At 48.2% G+C, this 18,995-nt stretch overlaps 1 protein-coding gene across 4 annotated transcripts; it reads left to right on the forward strand.

Annotated features, from left to right (window-relative positions):
• Positions 1-6,006: 6,006 nt before the first annotated feature.
• Positions 6,007-17,014, forward strand: LOC129328672 (zinc finger protein 345-like). 4 transcript variants are annotated; one of them, XM_054977891.1, is made up of 5 exons: positions 6,007-6,073; positions 9,193-9,980; positions 10,639-10,759; positions 13,485-13,871; positions 14,075-17,014. In XM_054977891.1, the coding sequence occupies exons 2-5, from the start codon at positions 9,270-9,272 to the stop codon at positions 15,496-15,498; spliced, it is 2,643 nt and encodes an 880-aa protein (XP_054833866.1). In that variant the 5' UTR covers positions 6,007-6,073; positions 9,193-9,269; the 3' UTR covers positions 15,499-17,014. The 4 variants fall into 4 exon arrangements, with proteins under 4 accessions (XP_054833866.1, XP_054833865.1, XP_054833869.1 ...); XM_054977890.1 differs by lacking the exon at positions 6,007-6,073 and adding an exon at positions 8,386-8,446; XM_054977894.1 differs by lacking the exon at positions 6,007-6,073 and adding an exon at positions 8,386-8,446 and having other exon boundaries at positions 14,078-17,014.
• The last annotated feature ends 1,981 nt before the right edge of the window (positions 17,015-18,995 follow it).

Genomic DNA, 18,995 nt, shown 5'->3' on the forward strand with positions numbered 1-18,995 from the left:
AGAGGTGATTTTAAATGAATGGGGCTTCAGTGCAACCCGCAGCTCTCCTGTCATTCTGGAAAAGGGGAGCTGAAGGTTGCGCTTAAGCCCCACTCGCTACTGCCATCAAATGGGCGGTATTAACTGAAATGTCCTTTGGCTCCACTCACAGATCCCAGTTGCTCCTGAAAATGACACACTGCAGGTGTTATAGGGAAGTGCAAGAGCACATGTGTGGGAGGAGACAACCCTGCTACCTGCTTCACCCCCCTGATACGAAGCAGGGGGGCTGCAGAGCCAGCTGGGCGGGGAGAGAGGGTGCACATGCCTTCTCCCTGCCTGGTTGAACCATGGCGAAGGGCAGCTAAAAAACCAATAAAGCTACTCAGTTTGATCTCTCTGGACAAGAATGAGAATTCGAATGCAGCTCTTCTCCGGCAACTTAAGAGGCATTTTTCTTCTCAAATAAATGCTTATTTCTTGTGCCACTGTCTGTGTTTGCGCTGTTCCTTGAAGAGTCGGTAAGCCTCATTGCAGGCTCCCAGCACAGAACGAACTTTTGTGTCTCTGCACGGATGGTTGGTGCTCACAGTGGCACACTGAGGGGGGAGCCTTGGAGGCAGGCAAAAAACTGAAGGAGAGCAAGGGGAATCAAGTCTCCTCCATCAAAGCTAAAACTGGGTTCCTAGACCCAGAGGAGTTATCCCCCTTAGTCTGTAGCTGCATCCGAGGAAGAGAGGTGTGGTTCTCGGAAGCTTACGCTGCAATGGGGTAGGTTAGTCTTAGAAGTCCATAAAAAGGACATTCATTGCACTGTCCTCTTCTGCCCCAGTAAGCAAACTCCATTTGCGACTTGAGATGAAGGTGAGGGAGGTGAAGGTGAGGGAGGGGAAATGGGACACCGCTCAGCTGGACACTCAGGCTGGGAGGAGGAGGGCACATCTGTCTTCCCTCTGCACAGATGACCCCTGGCTAGGGTGGCAGGTCAGTCACACGGGTGGGGAGGAGAAATGCGCACCCGCTTTCTCTCAGCACTGATGACCCCTGGCCAGGGTGGCAGCTCAGCCACCAGTGCAGGGAGCTCTGCCCAGCTGATTCCTGGAGTTGCTAAATTCTTTTTAAGGTGCTACTGGACACCTTACTAAACGCAGTGCGGCTTGAAAAGCATGTACTGCTGTAGTTCCGGGCTTTATCCAAACAGAGGGCTATTTGTCCTGCTGGTGCCAGCCTCCACCGCCTGGCTCTGGGCCAGTACGGGTTGAGTACTCTGATTTGGATAGCTGGCAGGGGGGAGGAGACACTTATGGGTGGCTGAGATGGTAAAGAGTCCAGTAGCACCTTTAAGACTAACAATCTTTATAGTGGCTTTAATGTTGGAGAACCATAGTCCTCTTCATCAGAGGAACGTTGATGAGCCCTCAGGGTGGCTCAAAGATCCACCAGGGCTGATGGCCACACACACACACACCCAGTGCCTGGAGCTGGCTTGCTAGCCAGATGCGGGGAGGGAGTGTGGAAGGAGGGAAGGAAGGAGCAGGAGAGCCAGAGCGCCCGGGTCACACAGGGAAGGCCCTGCGCTGGCTCCTGGAGGTGGGTCCACTCTGCCTCTAGGCACCACTGGAGATGGAGCCCTGCCTCGCTCCCTGCTATCCCATTCCAATGTGGAAATATCCTTTCCCCTCCCCCCTTTTCCCCTGAAGAAGTGAGCAGTGAGTCACGAAATCTCATACCCGGTAACAAATGTCAGCATTACAGGTGTAACTGGACGCTAGCTCATTTTGACTGGTATCTGGAGAATTGAGCAGTGAGCCCTGTAGAAGTCATTGATGAAGAGGCCTGTGGTTCTCGAAAGCTTATACTACTATAAAATTGGTTAGTCTTAAGGTTGCTACTGGACTCTTTATTGATTTTATACTACAGGCTAACACAGCTACCTCCTCTGTATCTACGGCTGAGATTTTTTCCTTTGGAGTTTCCTAGGGTGAAGACTTTCCCGTATGGTCAGCTGGTATCGGTATAATGTTATAAGCATACACAAAACCCTCTCCCACTCTGTGGATTTCAGAATGTTGGTTGCCCACATGATGCAGCCTTATTAAAAAAAAAAACCCTTAAAAAGTGTAACGCTGGAGTAAGGTTGTAAGTAACCGGAGGAGGAACGTTGATGATCCCTCAGGGGACTTTCTCATTTCTGCCCTTAGCCCCGCTGGAGCTGAGGCGTGTCTCTTGACAGAGTGGGCGGGGGGGGGGAGCAGGGCTCACAGAGCATCAGGCTTGTCGCCCCCTGTGTCTCAGCCCTCCCCAGACCCCTCCTCAGCTCTCCCCAGACCCCCCTTGGCCCTCCACCTGCCAACCCTCCCCAGACCCCTCCTGCCTTTCAGCTTTCTCCAGACCCCCATTGCCCTCCTCCTGCCAGCCCTTCTTGGACCCCTCCTGTCTCAGCCCTTTCCAGACCCCCCTTGCCCCTCCCCCTGCCAACCCTCCCCAGACCCCTCCTGTCTGGGGAGGGTTGGCAGGGGGAGGGGCAAGGGGGTCTGGAAAGGGCTGAGACAGGAGGGGTCCAAGAAGGGCTGGCAGGAGGGCCCCTCCTCTACCAGTATTTATTAAAAAGAAAAATGTTCACACACACTATTCTCAAGCAGAGCCTCAGGTTGAGCGAGGGATGATAAAAGAAAGGTATAAACAAGCAGTTCCTCTGCTTCTTGCTCTTTACATGTCTTTGCTGATGTGATTCAAAGGCAGGCTCTGTTATGTAAAGCCTAGAAACCTCCCACTGCAGATTTAGGCCTGCAGCCCACAACATAGCAATGGCCACTGCCTCTGTGAATCAGGGGAGACATGCTCCTAGCTCAGTGGAATCTGTCAAAAAGAACATTTCCCCTCAATGTGAAGGGATTTTTGACCTCCATTTGCCCACTCCCTGAGAGGGAGGAAGATGACAGAAGCTTTTCCTGTAGTCCCCAGGGAAAGTCTTTCTAGCACTTCAAACCTCTCAATTTACCTCCCTGTAAGATGTCTTTGACCTGTCAGACTATCAGCACCTTAAAACGCCTAACTGGATGTGGCTGGAGAGCTTCCCACATCCTTCCTGTTCTCAGCTAAGAGAGAGAAGCATTTCAAAATGAAGATGAAGATTTTAGTACAGTCCCAATCTCTAAATTAAAAAAAAAAAAATTCTCCAGAGTAACCATGGAAAGCAAAAAAAAAAAAAAAACCCTGGTAGGAAACAGCATAAATGCTCAAACTCTGAAAACAGCTTTTGCCACGATCAAAGCCTCCAACACATGTCAGAGGGAAGAAAGCAAACATGTACTCGGAAGGAGATTGGCTGCCAGTTTTGTCCTCCTTAACCATCGACCAATTGTTGCTATACATGTGAGGACTGTATAAGCAGCAAAGGTGTCTCCTCGTTGACACAGAATAAACACATGTAGGGATATGCACTTCTGGTTCGGGATTTGAGTTTTTAACCCGAAGCGCCTAATTTGGCAAGATTCAGAATTACCTAATCAGCCACAGCATTGCTGGACTGATTCGGTAGGGCCAAAGCCAAACTTGCCAAAATGCTTTGGGATTCTTCGTTAAGCTTCAGGAAGTGCAACAGCAATCTTTCTCTTGCCATTATGACAAGAGAATAAGTGCTTCCCTACGTTTTTGTGCCTTTTTAGCCAATGGGGCGGGGGATGAGAGGGTTGGAGTAGAGTGAGATGCAGAATGGGGACGAGGGAGGGGATCAGGGAAGGGGGTTGTGAATAGGGATGTGCAATTTGGTATTCTGATTAGGTTAAAGTTACCGAATCAGGGCCGTTTCAGTTTTTTCAGTATTACTGAAACTTTTCTGAATACCAAAAATTTTGGTAATATTGAATCAGAGATTGCCGAATCGATTAGAGATGATTCGGGTCAATTCGGCAATCAAAGAATTTGCTAGCCGTTCGTATTTCCTCCAGGTTTCTGGGAGCCTGGGGGGCATTTTCTGTCCGAATCACACCAAATTTGGTGAACACCTTCTCCTAACTCTCCTCTAACTATCCCCCAAGTTTCAGAAAGAAGGTGCCCCCATCCTCCTACACTCTCCATAGTTCTCTATGGGGAAAAACAAGTCATCTTTCTAGGTGGCTTGGGGTGGCATTTTGCAAGCAAAATGCACCCAACTTTCAGGGGACCTGCTCCCACCTGTCCTCCCACCCTCCACCAAGTTTCAGGCTGATTCCACTGGGGGGGGGCATTTTATGGCCTCCCAAAGAACATGCCCCTATCCACCTCCACTCCACTATTCCCTATGGGGGAAATAAGAGAGGCTTGTTTGCTAGAGGGCCATCTCCCACCAGTCATCCCACCCTCCACCAAGGCCCAAGCTGATCCCACTTTGCCCAAAGATCCCAAAGATGCTGCTCTTGCCCCCCCTTTCTCCATTATTTCCTATGGGGGAAATAAGAGAGGCTTGTCTAGCTAGGGGTGGCATTTTGTATGCCAAATGCCCCCAACCTTCAGAGGCCCATCTCCTACCTGTCCTCCCACCCTCCACCAAGGCTCAACCCGATCCCACTTGGGGGGGCATTTTATGTCCCCCCAAAGGTGGTTCTCCTGCCACACCACTTTGTCTTTCTACTGTGGGGAAGACTTCCACACTGCAGAAACACATGGGATTGGGGCTGCCAATGGCCACAGCCACAGCCCACCTGCACCCAAACTGCCAAATACCACACACACCCTCTCCCAAACCTAACTTCCCCTGTCCTGTGGCCAGCCACTTTCTATTGATTCCTGTTATGGGAAAATCTCCCACAGTAGGAACCCACAGATTGTGGCATCTATGGCCACAGGCACAGTCCCCCTTTTAAATCCACCCCCCACAGCTCCACACTGACCCACCCTCCCGAACATTCCCACACCAGCCACTACCCCAGGAGGAGACTAGCCAGCCGTCCCCCATTGTTCCCTGTGATGGGAACTTTTAAACTCTCTTTCCCAGGGCAATTATGCACAGCCCACGTGTGCCACAATGGTGGGCACACTCCTGAGTATGAGCTTGTCCCTGTGAAAGAGCACCTGAACCACAGACACCCTCCCCCAAATTCCCCCACCACCTACAGAGATGGCTGGCCAGCCAGCCCCATTGTTCCCTATGATGGGAACCAACTGCACAACAAAGAATAAAATGCAAACACACACTGAATAAAGTTTTTTAAAAATTATTTTCTCACTTTCAAAGTACAAGTAGGCAAAGCATTGTGACACATTACACCAGCAGTCCCCCACACAGAAAAATAACACAACTCACTTAACATCAGAGAATCACAAAAACACAATTCCGGTCAAAAACACTTTATTTCTTTAACTGCTGTAGGTTACACAGCAGGGGGGCACACCAAAGGGCATGCCAGCATTCCCCTACACAAAAATAACACAACTCACTTAACATCAGAGAATCACAAAAACAATTCCTGAAAAAACACTTTATTTCTTGAACAGCTTTAGATTACACTGCAGGGGGGCACACCAAAGGGCATGCCAGCAGTATCTTGCACAAAAAATTACACAACTCACTTGACATCAGAGACTCACAGAAACACAATTCCTGTCAAAAACACTTTATTTCTTTAACTGCTCTAGGTTACACAGTAGGAGGGCACAACAGGGCATAAAAGCAGTCTACTACACAAAAATAACACAACTCACTTCACATCAGAATCCCCCAAAACACAATTGCTGTCAAAACCAGTGAAGTGAGTTGTGTTATTTTGTGTCGTAGACTGCTTTTAGTAGACTGAGCATAAGCAAAGTGATGCCAACTCATCCTTTCATCTGCGGGATAAGACAGGGGAGTTTCCTGGTGGGGCCTAAAAGAAAGTCACGTTTCTCCAACTCTTTCTAAAATAATATTAAGGCACACGCGTTAAAACAAGCCCCCAACCCTCTTTTTCTCGAAGGACTGGAGAGGGTTAAAGTGACAAAGTTTCAATTTCTAGAGAGGTTGCAAAAGGAGGAGAGAGAGGCTGAAGCCTCCAACTTCCTGTTTTGGGGCTGGAGGTTTGCTTGGAGGAGAGCGGCAGGACTGAGGCTGGAGCCGGACTGGGGCATGCCTGGAAAGGTAAAGCAAAGAAAAGAAAGAGGCTGCTCCTGTTCAAAACTGTATATAAAGAGAGAAAAGACTCACAGGAGCCACTATTCAAAACCCATTTGAATATATAATAACAATCAAATATATTAATGCATTTACTATTCAATGTTATTGATCACAGTCAAAAATATTAATGCATTTACTACTCAATATTATAAAGCATATATGAGCTATTCAATAAAGTTAGTCCAGGTTTTCCATCGTGTATATATGTGTGTTCTTTGGCCACAAGGAACAGCAGAATCTTCACAAAGTCTTCTTGAACGAAAAATTACCAGGTGGAACAGGTTCCAAAGCAAATTAGAAATTAGCCACGCCCAATCTGGGGCCGGCTAAACTCAGATTTCGTCCCCTTCTTCAGGGGCGTGGTTCATAACTGTTCCATTCACTATTATTCAATTTCAATTGGCAAAGACGCTTGTTTTTCCCCAGCACCTGGACGGCAGCAGTTGTATCTGCGCAGGAGAAGGTAATTTTTCGTTTAAGAAGACTTTGTGAAGATTCTGCTGTTCCTTGTGGCCAAAGAACATATATACACGATGGAAACCCTGGACTAACTTTATTGAATAGCTCATATATGCTTTATAATATTGAGTAGTAAATGCATTAATATTTTTGACTGTGATCAATAACATTGAATAGTAAATGCATTAATATATTTGATTGTTATTATATATTCAAATGGGTTTTGAATAGTGGCTCCTGTGAGTCTTTTCTCTCTTTATATACAGTGGAAAGGTAAAGCGGCGGGCGGGAAAGGAGAAGCTCCGGCCGGCCTCGCAGGGCCATCTTTCTGGGCCCCACGTGCAGAGCAGGGCCGGGAAGGAGGGGGTCAGGCCGGCCCCTTCTCTGCTCCTAAGGAGGGAGGGCGGTTCTGGTCCGGCCCCCTTGAATCAGGGACTGGGTTGGCTCTGAAGCAAGGAGCAAGAGGGGGTCAGGTTTCCCTCCAGATTCCTTTGCAGCTCTATAGTTCAAAAACCTCTGATAAAACCTCCAGAGCGGAGGGGGCTGGATTTGGCTCTTGTACAATGACCGTTTCGTGAGGTACAAAATCTGGCTTGTCATCGGACTATGACCGGGGGGGGGGGTGGCTAGAGAGACAGGGGGGGGCCTGAATCTCCTGGGTCTCTCTACCTTTGCTGATATCCTCCAAGTGGCTAAAGGCTCCCTGGTGGTCTGGCAGGGGTGGAGTAAATGGCCACGTTTCAATTATTTAATTATATTTTTATTTATTTGCTTCATAACATCATCTTTCTTCCCAGTGGTGGCCCAAGCAGCTTACATTGTTCTCTTTTCCAGTTTTCCTCACAACAGCCTTGTGAGGTGGGTTAGGCTGAGAGGGTGTGACTGGCCTAAGGTCACCCAGCAAGCTTCCATGGCAGAACCGGGATTTGAAACAGGGCCTTCCCGATTGTAGTCTGATACTAACCACTAAGAGCCCCGTGGCGCAGAGTGGCAGTACTGCAGCCCAAGCTCTGCTCAGGACCTGAGTTCGATCCTGGCGGAAGCTGGGTTCAAGTAGCTGGCTCCACCTCATATTTCACACCTTAAAATCAACCACAGAATCCAAACAACACTGAAACCATTTAAACACTTAGAGAGTGATGTATTGTCGAAGGTTTTCACGGCCAGAGAACGATGGTTGTTGTGGATTTTTTGGGCTGTATAGCCGTGGTCTTGGCATTGTAGTTCCTGACATTTCTCCAGCAGCTGTGACTGGCACTGGCGTTTCTTTAGTGCCCGTTCCGGGCTGTTTGTGCTGTTCCGGGACCTTTTTGGCATGGAAAGGGTTAATACAAGCACACCAGTTCAGCATTTTCATTTCCAAAATATTGTTCTGGAGTGTCTCTAACACATCCCATTGTTTTTTGTGGTACTGGCATGTCTTTAGTGCCTGTTCCGGCGCGTTCCGGCTTTTACCCCGTCCCAGATTCCTTCCTTGCTTTGGAATAGGGTCCCTTCAACCTCCTTTCCCACTGGCCTCTGAGCATAAACAAAGAGATCATGATATCTCTCATCTCAAAAGACAGAGATCTTTCATAACAAAGTGATGCCAGCTAATCTTTTCATCTCCGGGATAAGACGGGAGTTTCCTGGTGGGGCCTAAAAAAAGAGTCACATTTCTCCCAACTTTCTAAAATGATATTAAGCCATGCACCTTAAAATAAGGACACCACGTCCAAGGACTGGAGAGGGTTAAAGTGACAAAGTTTCATTTCCTAGAGAGGTTGCAAAAGGAGGAGAGAGACTGAAGCCTCCAACTTCCTGCTTTTGAGCTGGGGGTTTGCTTGGAGGAGAGCGGGAGGACTGAGGCTGGAGCCGGACCGGGGCATGCCTGGAAAGGTAAAGAGCGGCGGGCGGGAAGGGAGAAGCTCCGGCAGGCCTCGCAGGGCCATCTTTCTGGGCCCCACGTGCGGAGCAGGGCCGGGAAGGAGGGGGTCAGGCCGGCCCCTTCTCTGCTCCCAAGGAGGGAGGTCGGTTCTGGTCCGGCCCCCTTGAATCAGGGACTGGGTTGGCTCTGAAGCAAGGAGCAAGAGGGGAATCAGGATTCCCGCCAGGCCGGGAACAGACTCTTCTTCTTTCGTGCTGTCCTCTGTAGGTGGTGCTTGGATTGGGAGGACGGGATCTCATTGGGGTGGAGGTGTGGCGGGGCCGTAGTTCGGGGATTAAGTAGCTGCCTTGAATCCAGGAAGCTTCCAGTTCAATCCCAGGGAGCCCCTTCTGAAGCGAACCCAAAAACGTGGTTGGAAAAGCCTCCTGAAACCACTCTGGATCGGGCAGGGGTGTTGTTGGTGGCCTGAAGGTATAAAGTAGCTTCATGGGAGCCTCTGTGTGCTGAATTCGCTGCTTTTTAGAAGTGTGATGTGTTAATGCAGGACAGATCGGGGGAAACTTCTAATTCTGTCACGTAAAACAAATTCCAAACTTTAAAATGAGAATTTAAATGTATTCATTTAACAAATTATGTATGTAAAATCACATTGATATAATTTTATAATTTAAGTATCTGACAAGTCCAAAGACAAACAGAGAACACAATACCACTTTTATCTGTTCTTTCAGTTTCTGCTTCTGTCTCTTTCTTACAGAAAGAATCTGAGTCTTGAACACTGTAATTCATTTCTACAGTTTGTTGTGGAAAAATATCACAGAGCAATTCCCCAATATGAAAACAGAATGGCAAGATATGAAAATAGGGGAGGGACCAGCAGGGAGGGGAATGGCTGCTCATGACCTCCAGGCTGGGAGTATCAGAGGATTCCTTCGGAGGAGGCCAAGAGATCATCCAGCAGCAGAGGGTTCCCTTTCCCTGGCACAGTGGGAAGCCCAGTGGCAGGAGTTCCTCAGGACACTGGAAAGCCCTCACTCTGGATGGGGAAGCCCACACTTGCCAGCAAAACCTTCACCCTGGGATGATGCCAAGGCCTTTCTGGCCTCCTTTGAGCAAGTGGCTGAAGCCTGTCAGTGGCCCCAGGAAGAGTGGGTGACCCGACTCCGGCCAGCCCTTAGTGGAGAAGCTGAGCAGGCCTTTAACAGTCTGGATGTCAGAGACAGAGAGGATTATGGGAAGGTGAAGGCAGCCATCTTGCGAGGGGATGTCCTGAGCCGGGAGAAGCAACGTCAGCAGTTCAGGCGTTTCTGCTACCAGGAGGCCGAGGGGCCACGGGGGGCTTACAGCCAACTCCGGGAAATGTGCCGTGGGTGGCTAAGAGTGGAGAAGCACAGCAAGGAGCAGATCCTGGAGCTCTTGATCCTGGAGCAGCTGCTGACTGTCCTGCCCCCAGAGATCCGGAGCTGGGTGAGCGAAGGCGGCCCTGAGAGCTGCTCCCAGGCAGTGGCCCTGGCTGAAGAGTTCCTCTTACGGCAGGAGACGCAGGTGAGGCCCTTTGCCTGGGAGGCTCCTTTGTTCACGAGTGAGACCGGAAGACGATCTCCTCCCATCTCCCTCCTCCTGAACAGTTTGGGGTCTGCAGATAAGTTTGGGGCCTTTTCGGTGGTGTTGCCTTCTTCTCGGCCTTCATTGCCCTGGAGTTTACTCTGTCCCGTTTATTTCACTTGTTTCAGAAATCTGTTCTGAAAAAAAAAAATTCTTAAAAGGGAATCTGACCATCATGAACGGGTTTAATTCGTATTAATGGCCCATCCTGAGTAGTTCTAAATATTAGTAGCACCTGCAGCCTGATGCTTTATTTTCATGTAAGTGTTTTCTTTTTACTTTTTGTTTATATTAAAATCTCTACAGATTGTGTGCATGAATCAAGATAGAAGGTAACTGGAAACCGAATCGATTATCGGGCTAAACTCTTTTCCCTCCTGGGTTGCCTGCAATGAACCAGGCTGGCTCAGGTTATTTTTGTTTTGCAATGTGGTGCTCAGAAGTTCCTATACTTTTTCAAGAAATTCTTCCTTAATTTCTCTCCATTAAATACCAATGAATTAGCTACGGTCAGGGTGGGGTACGGAACCGTCCGCTCTGTCTGCCCCCCCTCCCCTTTGTTGCTCTTCCCTGAAAGGGTCCCTCTCTGCTGTTGCAGGTTCTCTTGGAGGAGGCATCTGGGAGGGTCTCTGAGGCAGGCCAGGATCCGTGTGAGGCTGAGCAGGGGCAGCTCACGAGGGGCCTCAAGGAAGAGGAGGATGGAGAAGCCAGCCCGCTAGGTGAGGAGGGAGTGGAGGTCTTCTCGGGCCTGAGATCTGGGCCCCTCAGAAGCTCCTTCTGGGGATGAGCTCTGCAGTGGCTTTGATCCATTTCAGCACTGCAGTAATCTTAGATACTAGATATTAAAAGGAAAAGGGCTAGTCACTTAAGGACCAAAGGCCCATCAGGTCTTTCCTGCAGTGATCTGCTAGGTGCCTCCAGGCCTGCCCTGCCCCCCAACAATTGACAAACCTTCCCAAAACAATGAGGGTCCCCTTTGAACTGTGGCATTAACTTGGTGAGGTCCTGGCTCCCAGAAAAGGTGTTTTTGGGAGGCTGGAAAATATGGGGAAGCTGTCTGTCCAGATGCTGGACTGGATTTTATGATAACTTCTTGTATTTAATCATCGATGTCAGAAAATCAAGACCTGAGCAGCAAGTAAAAGAGGAATGTTAGGAGAAAGATTCCTAACTCCTTTTTTTCCTTAATGTACCTATATGGAGTTTTGGGGAGGTCACAGATACAGAATTTAAAATGTGCTGTACTGAATGGCCTGGCTGGGTAAAAGGTTCAACAAGCTGCTCAGTTAGGGGGGATGTTGTGGAGGAATCCTACTATATGTAAGGCTAAGCGTATTCAACACAAGTCACTTCCTACCCTGGTGCACCACAGAGGTCGCTACGATGATGGAAAGCCCAGATGAGGCAACCAGACCTCCAGACAGCGTGCTACTGCGGGAAGCCCAGGATTTGGCTCAATGCCTGCCCCCACTTTCTCCCAGCTGGGATCAAGAGCAAAGTAGGTGGCAATGCCTGCCCCCCACCTTCACCAAGCTGGAATCAGGAGCAGAGAGGGAGCAATGCCCGCCCCCTGCTTGCACCCACTTGGATCAGGAGTGGAACAGGTGGCAGTGCCCATCCTCCACCTTCATCCAGCTGGGTTCAGGAGCGGAGCAGGTGGCAATGCCCCCCCGCCACCCTCACCCAGCAGAGATCAGACATAACACAGGTTGCAATACCCACCCATCCTTTACCTAGCTGTGATCAGGAGCAGAGCAGAGGGCAATACCCACCCTCTGCCTTCATGTGGTTGGGATCAGGAGTGGAGTAGGTGGCAATGTCCACCCCCTGCCATCCACCAGCTGGGATCAGGAGCAGAACAGGTGGAAATGCCCATCCCCTCTTCACCCTGCTGAGATCAGGAGTGAAGAGGGTGGCAATGCACATCCCCCACCTTCACGTAACCAGGATCAGCCATAGAGCAGGAGAAAATGCCCACCCACCCCCTTCACCAGCCAGAAGCAGAAGCTGAGCAGGTGGCAATGCTTGTCTCTTCATCCAGCCAGGATCAAGAACAAAGCAGGGGGTAATGCCTGCCCCAACTTCACCCAGGAGTGTTCAGGAGTGGAGCAGGTGGCAATGCCCGCCCCCCTTCACTCAGCCAGAATCAGGTTTAGACTAGGAGGCAGTGCTCCCTTCTTCACCTGGGGGGTCAGGAGCAGAGCAGGTGGAAATGCCCTCCCCCTTCACCTGGCTGGGATCAGGAGTGGAGTAGGTGGCAATGCCCACCCCCTGCCTTAACCCAGCTGGGCTGAGGAGTGGAGCAGGTGGCAATCCACCAGCCTTCAGATACCTGGGATCAGGAGCAAATCAGGTGCTAGTGCCCGCTCACTGCCATCACCGAGCTGGGGTCAGGAGCAGAGCAGGTGGCAATGCCCTTTCCCTGCCTTTACACAACTGGGATCAGGAGTGGAGTAGGTGGAAATGCCTACTCCTCGTCTTCACCCATCTGGGGTCAGGAGCAGAGCAGGTGGCAATGCCCTTTCCCTGCCTTTACACAACTGAGATCAGGAGTGGAGTAGGTGGAAATGCCTACTCCTCGTCTTCACCCATCTGGGGTCAGGAGCAGAGCAGGTGGCAATGCCCTTTCCCTGCCTTTACACAACTGGGATCAGGAGTGGAGCAGGTGGAAATGCCTGCCCCCCCCTCACCCAGCTGGGATCAAGTTCGGAGAAGGAGGGAACGCCTGCCCCCCTACACACATTCACCCAGCCAGGATCAGGTGCACAGCAGTCTGCAATGCCCCCCCCTTCACTTGGCTGGGATTAGGTACAGAGAAAGTTGCCATGCCTGCCCCACCCTGCCTTCATCTAGCTGGGAACACTGATGGAAGAGGAGGAGGGAGTGCCTGCTTGCCCACCCCTTTCTAGAGCCCATTCTCCCCGCCCCCACAATGGGCTTTGTTGCTAGTAAGGAATAAAAGCAGGCTGTATCTTGATTGGTTTATTCAACACATCCTGGAGAAGCTACAAGCCCAAAAATATAGCAGGCAGGTTCTACAGAAAAAAAAGGGCTGGCAATTATTTTATATACCTTTACAAGATGCTTGCCCTAAATTCATGGTCAAAGCTTGCAGCATTGGGAGGATACAAGAAAAACTAAGGAGTTAGTGAGGAAAATTCCATTATGGTTAAGAAGCAGCCATTTACATAACTAGACAACTAGGGCTGTAAGGATTTTTTCTATAGTGACCATGAAGCAGAGTCATCTCTGCTATCATTTTGGAACAAGTCAGTTGAAGTCTCCTCAAACACACTATATACATAACACAAAATATTCTGCGTGTGGAATCCTTCTCCTACGAGGTAAAGAAGTTGTGACAAAGTACACCCCTTAATGAGGAGTACCTGAGATGTGGCTTGGCTTCTTGCATGGGTGCTGATTGTACCTTTCTCTTTGTTCCAGCAGGAGCCGTAGAGGAGACGATTGAGGAATTTCAAGGATTCTCATTGAATAAAGGCAAGAACGAAGAGTCTAAAGGAAACTTCGGGATTCTAACTCAGCCACCAAGGCAGGAGGAAAGCCATGCGGAGAAGATGAGGAATAAGCCCGTTCCTTGCCAAGCAGGGGAATTCCATGAAATCCCAGTCCGAGCAGAAAGATCACCCCAAAAAAGAAGGAAGGAAGGGCATGAAAATGCAAGTATGGCGTCTGGAACAACCTTCATTCAGAGCATGAATGTTATTTCCCATCTAGATGTTCCCTCAAGAGAGAAACCATATAGTTGCTTGGAGTGTGGAAAAGGCTTCAGTCGGAGAGCAGTCCTTGTTTCACATCAGAGGATTCACTCAGGTAAGGAGCCATATAAATGGTCAGAGGGCAACCCAAACTTCTCTGATGTAGTCGGCTTTAGTGTACTTGTAAAGTTTCCATGAATGTACACTTCAGCATACATCAGGAAGAAGCCATGGAAATGTTCTTAATATGGAGAGAAATTCAAGTGCAGATCAACCCTCCTTGCCTAGGTGCTAATGGAGTCTCTCTCTTTATTCCAGCAGGGGACAGTCAGGAGAATGAGGACGACGAGGATTGGCTTGAGTCATCCCAAGATAAAGCAAAGGATGAAGAGCTGGAAGGAAACTTCAGGAATCGAGATGGACCCAAGAGGCCAGAGGGAAGCCACACAGTGGAGAAGAGGGATAAACACATTCCTTGCCAAAGAGAGGATTTCTCTGAAGCAATTCCCATGCTGGAGGAAAAATCCAAGTGCTTGAAGAGTGGAATGAACTTCTCAGATCAATCTCAGTATAATATTCATTCCCAAAAGCACAATGGGAAGAAGACCCATAAATGCTTGGAGTGCGGGAAGTGCTTCGAGTACACATCACATCTCATCAGTCACCAAAGAATTCACACAGGGGAGAGACCATTTGAGTGCTCAGATTGTGGAAAGAAATTCATCTCTAATAGATATCTTCTGCAGCATCTAAGAAGCCACACAGGGGAGAAACCTTCTGAGTGCTCTGAATGTGGAAAGAAATTCTTCTGTAATGAAGCTCTTCTGCGGCATCTAAGAAGGCACAGAGGGGAGAAACCTTTTGAGTGCTCTGATTGTGGAAAGAAATTCAACCGCAGTGGACATCTTCAGCAACATCAAAGAATCCACACAGGTGTGAAACCTTTTGAGTGCTCAGATTGTGGAAAGAAATTCAACTGCAGTGGACATCTTCAGCAACATCAAAGAATCCACACAGGGGTGAAACCTTTTGAGTGCTCAGATTGTGGAAAGAAATTCAACTGCAATGGACATCTTCAGCAACATCAAAGAATCCACACAGGGGTGAAACCTTTTGAGTGCTCTGATTGTGGAAAGAAATTCAACCGCAGTGGAAATCTTCAGCAACATCAAAGAATCCACACAGGGGTGAAACCTTTTGAGTGCTCAGATTGTGGAAAGAAATTCAACTGCAGTAGAAATCTTCAGCAACATCAAAGAATCCACACAGGGGTGAAACGTTTTCAGTGCTCAGATTGTGGAAAGAAATTCTTCTGTAATAGTTATCTTCTGCAGCATCTAAGAACCCACGCAGGGGAGAAACCTTTTGAGTGCTCTGCATGTGGAAAGAAATTCTTCTATAATGGAGATCTTCTGCGGCATCTAAGAAGGCACACAGGGGAGAAACCTTTTGAGTGCTCAGATTGTGGAAAGAAATTCAACCGCAGTGGACATCTTCAGCGACATCAAAGAATCCACACAGGGGTGAAACCTTTTGAGTGCTCTGATTGTGGAAAGAAATTCAACCGCAGTGGAAATCTTCAGCAACATCAAAGAATCCACACAGGGGTGAAACCTTTTGAGTGCTCAGCATGTGGAAAGAGCTTCAATCGCAAAATCCACCTTCATCGACATCAGAGAATCCATATGAGGAGAAACCACGTCACAGCTCAGCCAGTTACAACAACTCACCTCGAACAGTGATCTGCAGCGGCATAAAAGAACTCACACAGGGGAGAAACCTTTTGAGTGCTCAGATTGTGGAAAGAGATTCAACCACAAAAGAGCTTCAATCACAAAATCCAACTTTATCGACATCAAAGAATCCATATGAGGAGAAGCCACGTCACTGCTCAGCCAGTTACAATTAGAGGTGTGCAAATCGGGTTTTAGATACCCGAAAAAACCCGAAACAAACCTGTTTCGGGTTGTTTCCGGTTATCTGAAACGTTTCGGGTTTTCCAAAACGTTTCGGGTAACCCGAAACTACAAAACCTGAAACGTTTCGGATTGTTTCGGGTTTTTTTCAGATACCGAGAATCGCCATTTTGATTTTGCTCAGGTAGGGGAGGGGCAGCAGGAGGGAGGGTGACTGTAGGAGTGTGTGGGAGGTCATGCAAGGGAGGGGGACTTTAGGAGTCACCAATCCCACTGCTGCTTCCTTCTGCCAGCCAATAGATTCAAATCTTTGGCTGAGGCTGCAGCAGGGGATTTAAATTTGGGGCAAGACTGGGACAGCTCTGTTGCTCACTGACTGTTGACTGAGAGAGGAGAGAGACCGCACCTGGAGGACATCTACCTGGAGGATCAACTGTGCTGGACATCCGGAGAGGAGGCCTGGTAGGAATCCTTTTTTTAATTTTTGTGAATGTATTGATGCTGGGCCAATGTGCTGCTGTGGCCTGCCTCTGCAAAAAGATGTTTCAGTTTAGTCTTGGCTTGGCCTGGGGGGACATTTTCAGATTGGGCAAGAGGACAATGTTTGGGGGTGGGGGGGGTTCAATGATGCTTGTTGTGCTTGCTAGATTTAATGTTTCCTTTGTTATGCTTGAGTGTGGGCTTGATCCAATGTTTCCCAGGCCTAAAAAAACAGTGTGCCTGTTTCTGATGGCCTATACGGGCCAGAAGCTCTGCTGGGTGGCTTTGGTGCCTTTCTGCTGGCTGGCTTTCACAATTATGCTTCACAACAAATAGGATTGGTAGCTTGCTTTGCTGTTTCTGGTCCCCTTGATCCTATGCTTCCCTGGCTCTTAAACAAGTGTGCCAGCTTCTGGCCTACACACAGGCCTGCTGCTCTGCTGGGTGGCTCCGGTGCCTTTCTGCTGGCTGGCTCTCACAATTTTATCAATTGTGTATTAATTTATTAATTATGCCTCACAAACAGGATTGGTAGCTTGCTCTACTGTTTCTGGTCCCCTTGATCCAATGCTTCCCCGGCTCTTAAACAAGTGTGCCAGCTTGTTGAATCTCTGATTTGAAGTTGGTTGTGTTAATTTTGTCTAGGGGACTTCTTTTTTCATGCCCTGTTGTCCCCTCCTAATGTGTAACCTAATTCTGTTCAAAAATTTTAGAGTTTGTTAAAAAAATATGTTTTAAAGATGCTCTGATGTGTAGTGAATTGTGTAGTCCTTTTGTGTGGGGGACAATTAGTGTGATTTGACGTGATTTGTTGACCTATTGTACTTTGAAAGTGAGAAATTAAAGTTTTTTTAAACTTGAATCATTGTGTGTGTGTTCCCTTCTTTGATGTGAGGTTGGTTCCCAGCATTGGGAACAATGGGGCAGGCTGGCCAGCCTTCTCTGTAGGTGGGGGGGGGGGGTGTCGGGGTGGTTGTCTGTGTGTCAGTTACCACCAAGGGCAAGATGCCCTAGGAACACAATAAATCAATAAATTATTTACTCAAAATATTATTATTCGTGTCTTGCTCATCATGTGAATAAAAGATATACAATCAGTCAAATTTTTACAATGTGTACATATACAATTACATAAATACACACATATGTCCCATAATAGCTGCAAAGAGACAATGATAATTCTATAACTTCCTATACAAATTTGCTGGAGTAATGACAGTTCTTGGAATGATTCTTCCTCGTGTCCTCACACTCCAAATATGTGGTGATGCCAACAGGATGGTCAGTATAAGGTAAGTGTTCAAAAACAGCAATGTCAGAAGAGCCTGATAGGATCCCTCTGGATCTCCAGGTAGGTGGCAACGAGCCCGCCAGCTTAGAGTTGCTCGTTTTGGTTTCCCTTCATCCTGGCCTCCTCTCTAACATAGAAGCATTAACAAATATAAACCACCCTTGCTTAGTATATTGAACATTACATAGTATTCCTTACACATAGCGTAAAACCTTGTATAAAATTCTTACATACATTGCATAACATACTTACATGCACATAATAGTCCTAGTCACACTCTCCAGATAGGAACTTTCCAATTCCAATCGATGCTAATTTACAGCAGGTGCTTGTCTGTAGTAACCAGCTCTTTTTGTAATCCTGGCTACATGCCTGCATTCACTTCTCTTAAAGGTACCATACCTCAATAAATCTGTTAATTACAAAAATACTGCAAAATTGATCTCACTGTTTAATCCATATGGGGTTGTACAGTTCATTCTGAAAATCCATTTGGCTTCACTCTGTAGTAGCCTCCTATTGTCATTATAATCAAATTGCACCACTTCTAAAACAGAGTATCTTAGTTCCCTTTCATTGTTATGATTTTTAGCAAAATGATCCACTAAAGGGGCTTCCAGGTTTCCTGTGCGGATCTTGGAAAGATGTTCTCTTATTCTCACTTTTACTGGTCGCTTTGTGCTTCCCACATATACCAAAGGGCAGGGGCATTGGATTATATATACCACTCGTGGTGTAGAGCACGTGGAAAACTAAATAGCGTGGTCTACCTGTTCTGGGATGTTTTATAGATTCAAGTGGTACACTCAGGGCACAAACATTACAGTGCCCGCAGAGTGCACTAAAATCTTTGCAGCTATTATGGGACATATGTGTGTATTTATGTAATTGTATATGTACACATTGTAAAAATTTGACTGATTGTATATCTTTTATTCACATGATGAGCAAGACACGAATAATAATATTTTGAGTAAATAATTTATTGATTAGTGGGTTCCTAGGGCATCTTGCCCTTGGTGGTAATAGGCTTTGTTGGGACCCTTTTCTCTTTTTGTGGCTGTTGGTTGTCTGTGTGTCAGGTCAGGTGCTCTTTCCCAGGGACAAGTTGGTACTCAGAAGTTTGCCCACCATTGTGGCACCCCTGGGCTGTGCAGAATTGCCCTGGGAAAGAGAGTTTAGAAGTTCCCAAAGGGGGAGGGCTGGCCAGCCTGTTCCTGGGGTTATGGGTGTGGGGCTGCTGGGGGTGGATTTGGGTCTGTGAGGGGCTAATGTGGAGATTTGGGTCTGTGTGTGGCAGCTGGGGGGAACTGAGTTTGTGTGGGGCTGTAGGGGGTGGACATTAGAGGCTGAGAGCACCTACTTGGGGAGGTCATGAAATGCCCCCCCCAAGTGGGAGCAGGCTGAGCCTTGGTGGGGGGTGGGAGTAGAGGTGGGAGAAGGGCCCCAGATGGTTGGGGGGCATTTTGCATGCAAAATGCCACCCCTGGCAAGACAAGCCTCCCCCGGGTGGAATTAGTGGAGAAAAGAGCACCTACTTGGGGAGGCCATG

Source organism: Eublepharis macularius, chromosome 4 (assembly GCF_028583425.1).
Source record: "Eublepharis macularius isolate TG4126 chromosome 4, MPM_Emac_v1.0, whole genome shotgun sequence".
Taxonomy (NCBI): Eukaryota; Metazoa; Chordata; class Lepidosauria; order Squamata; family Eublepharidae; genus Eublepharis; species Eublepharis macularius.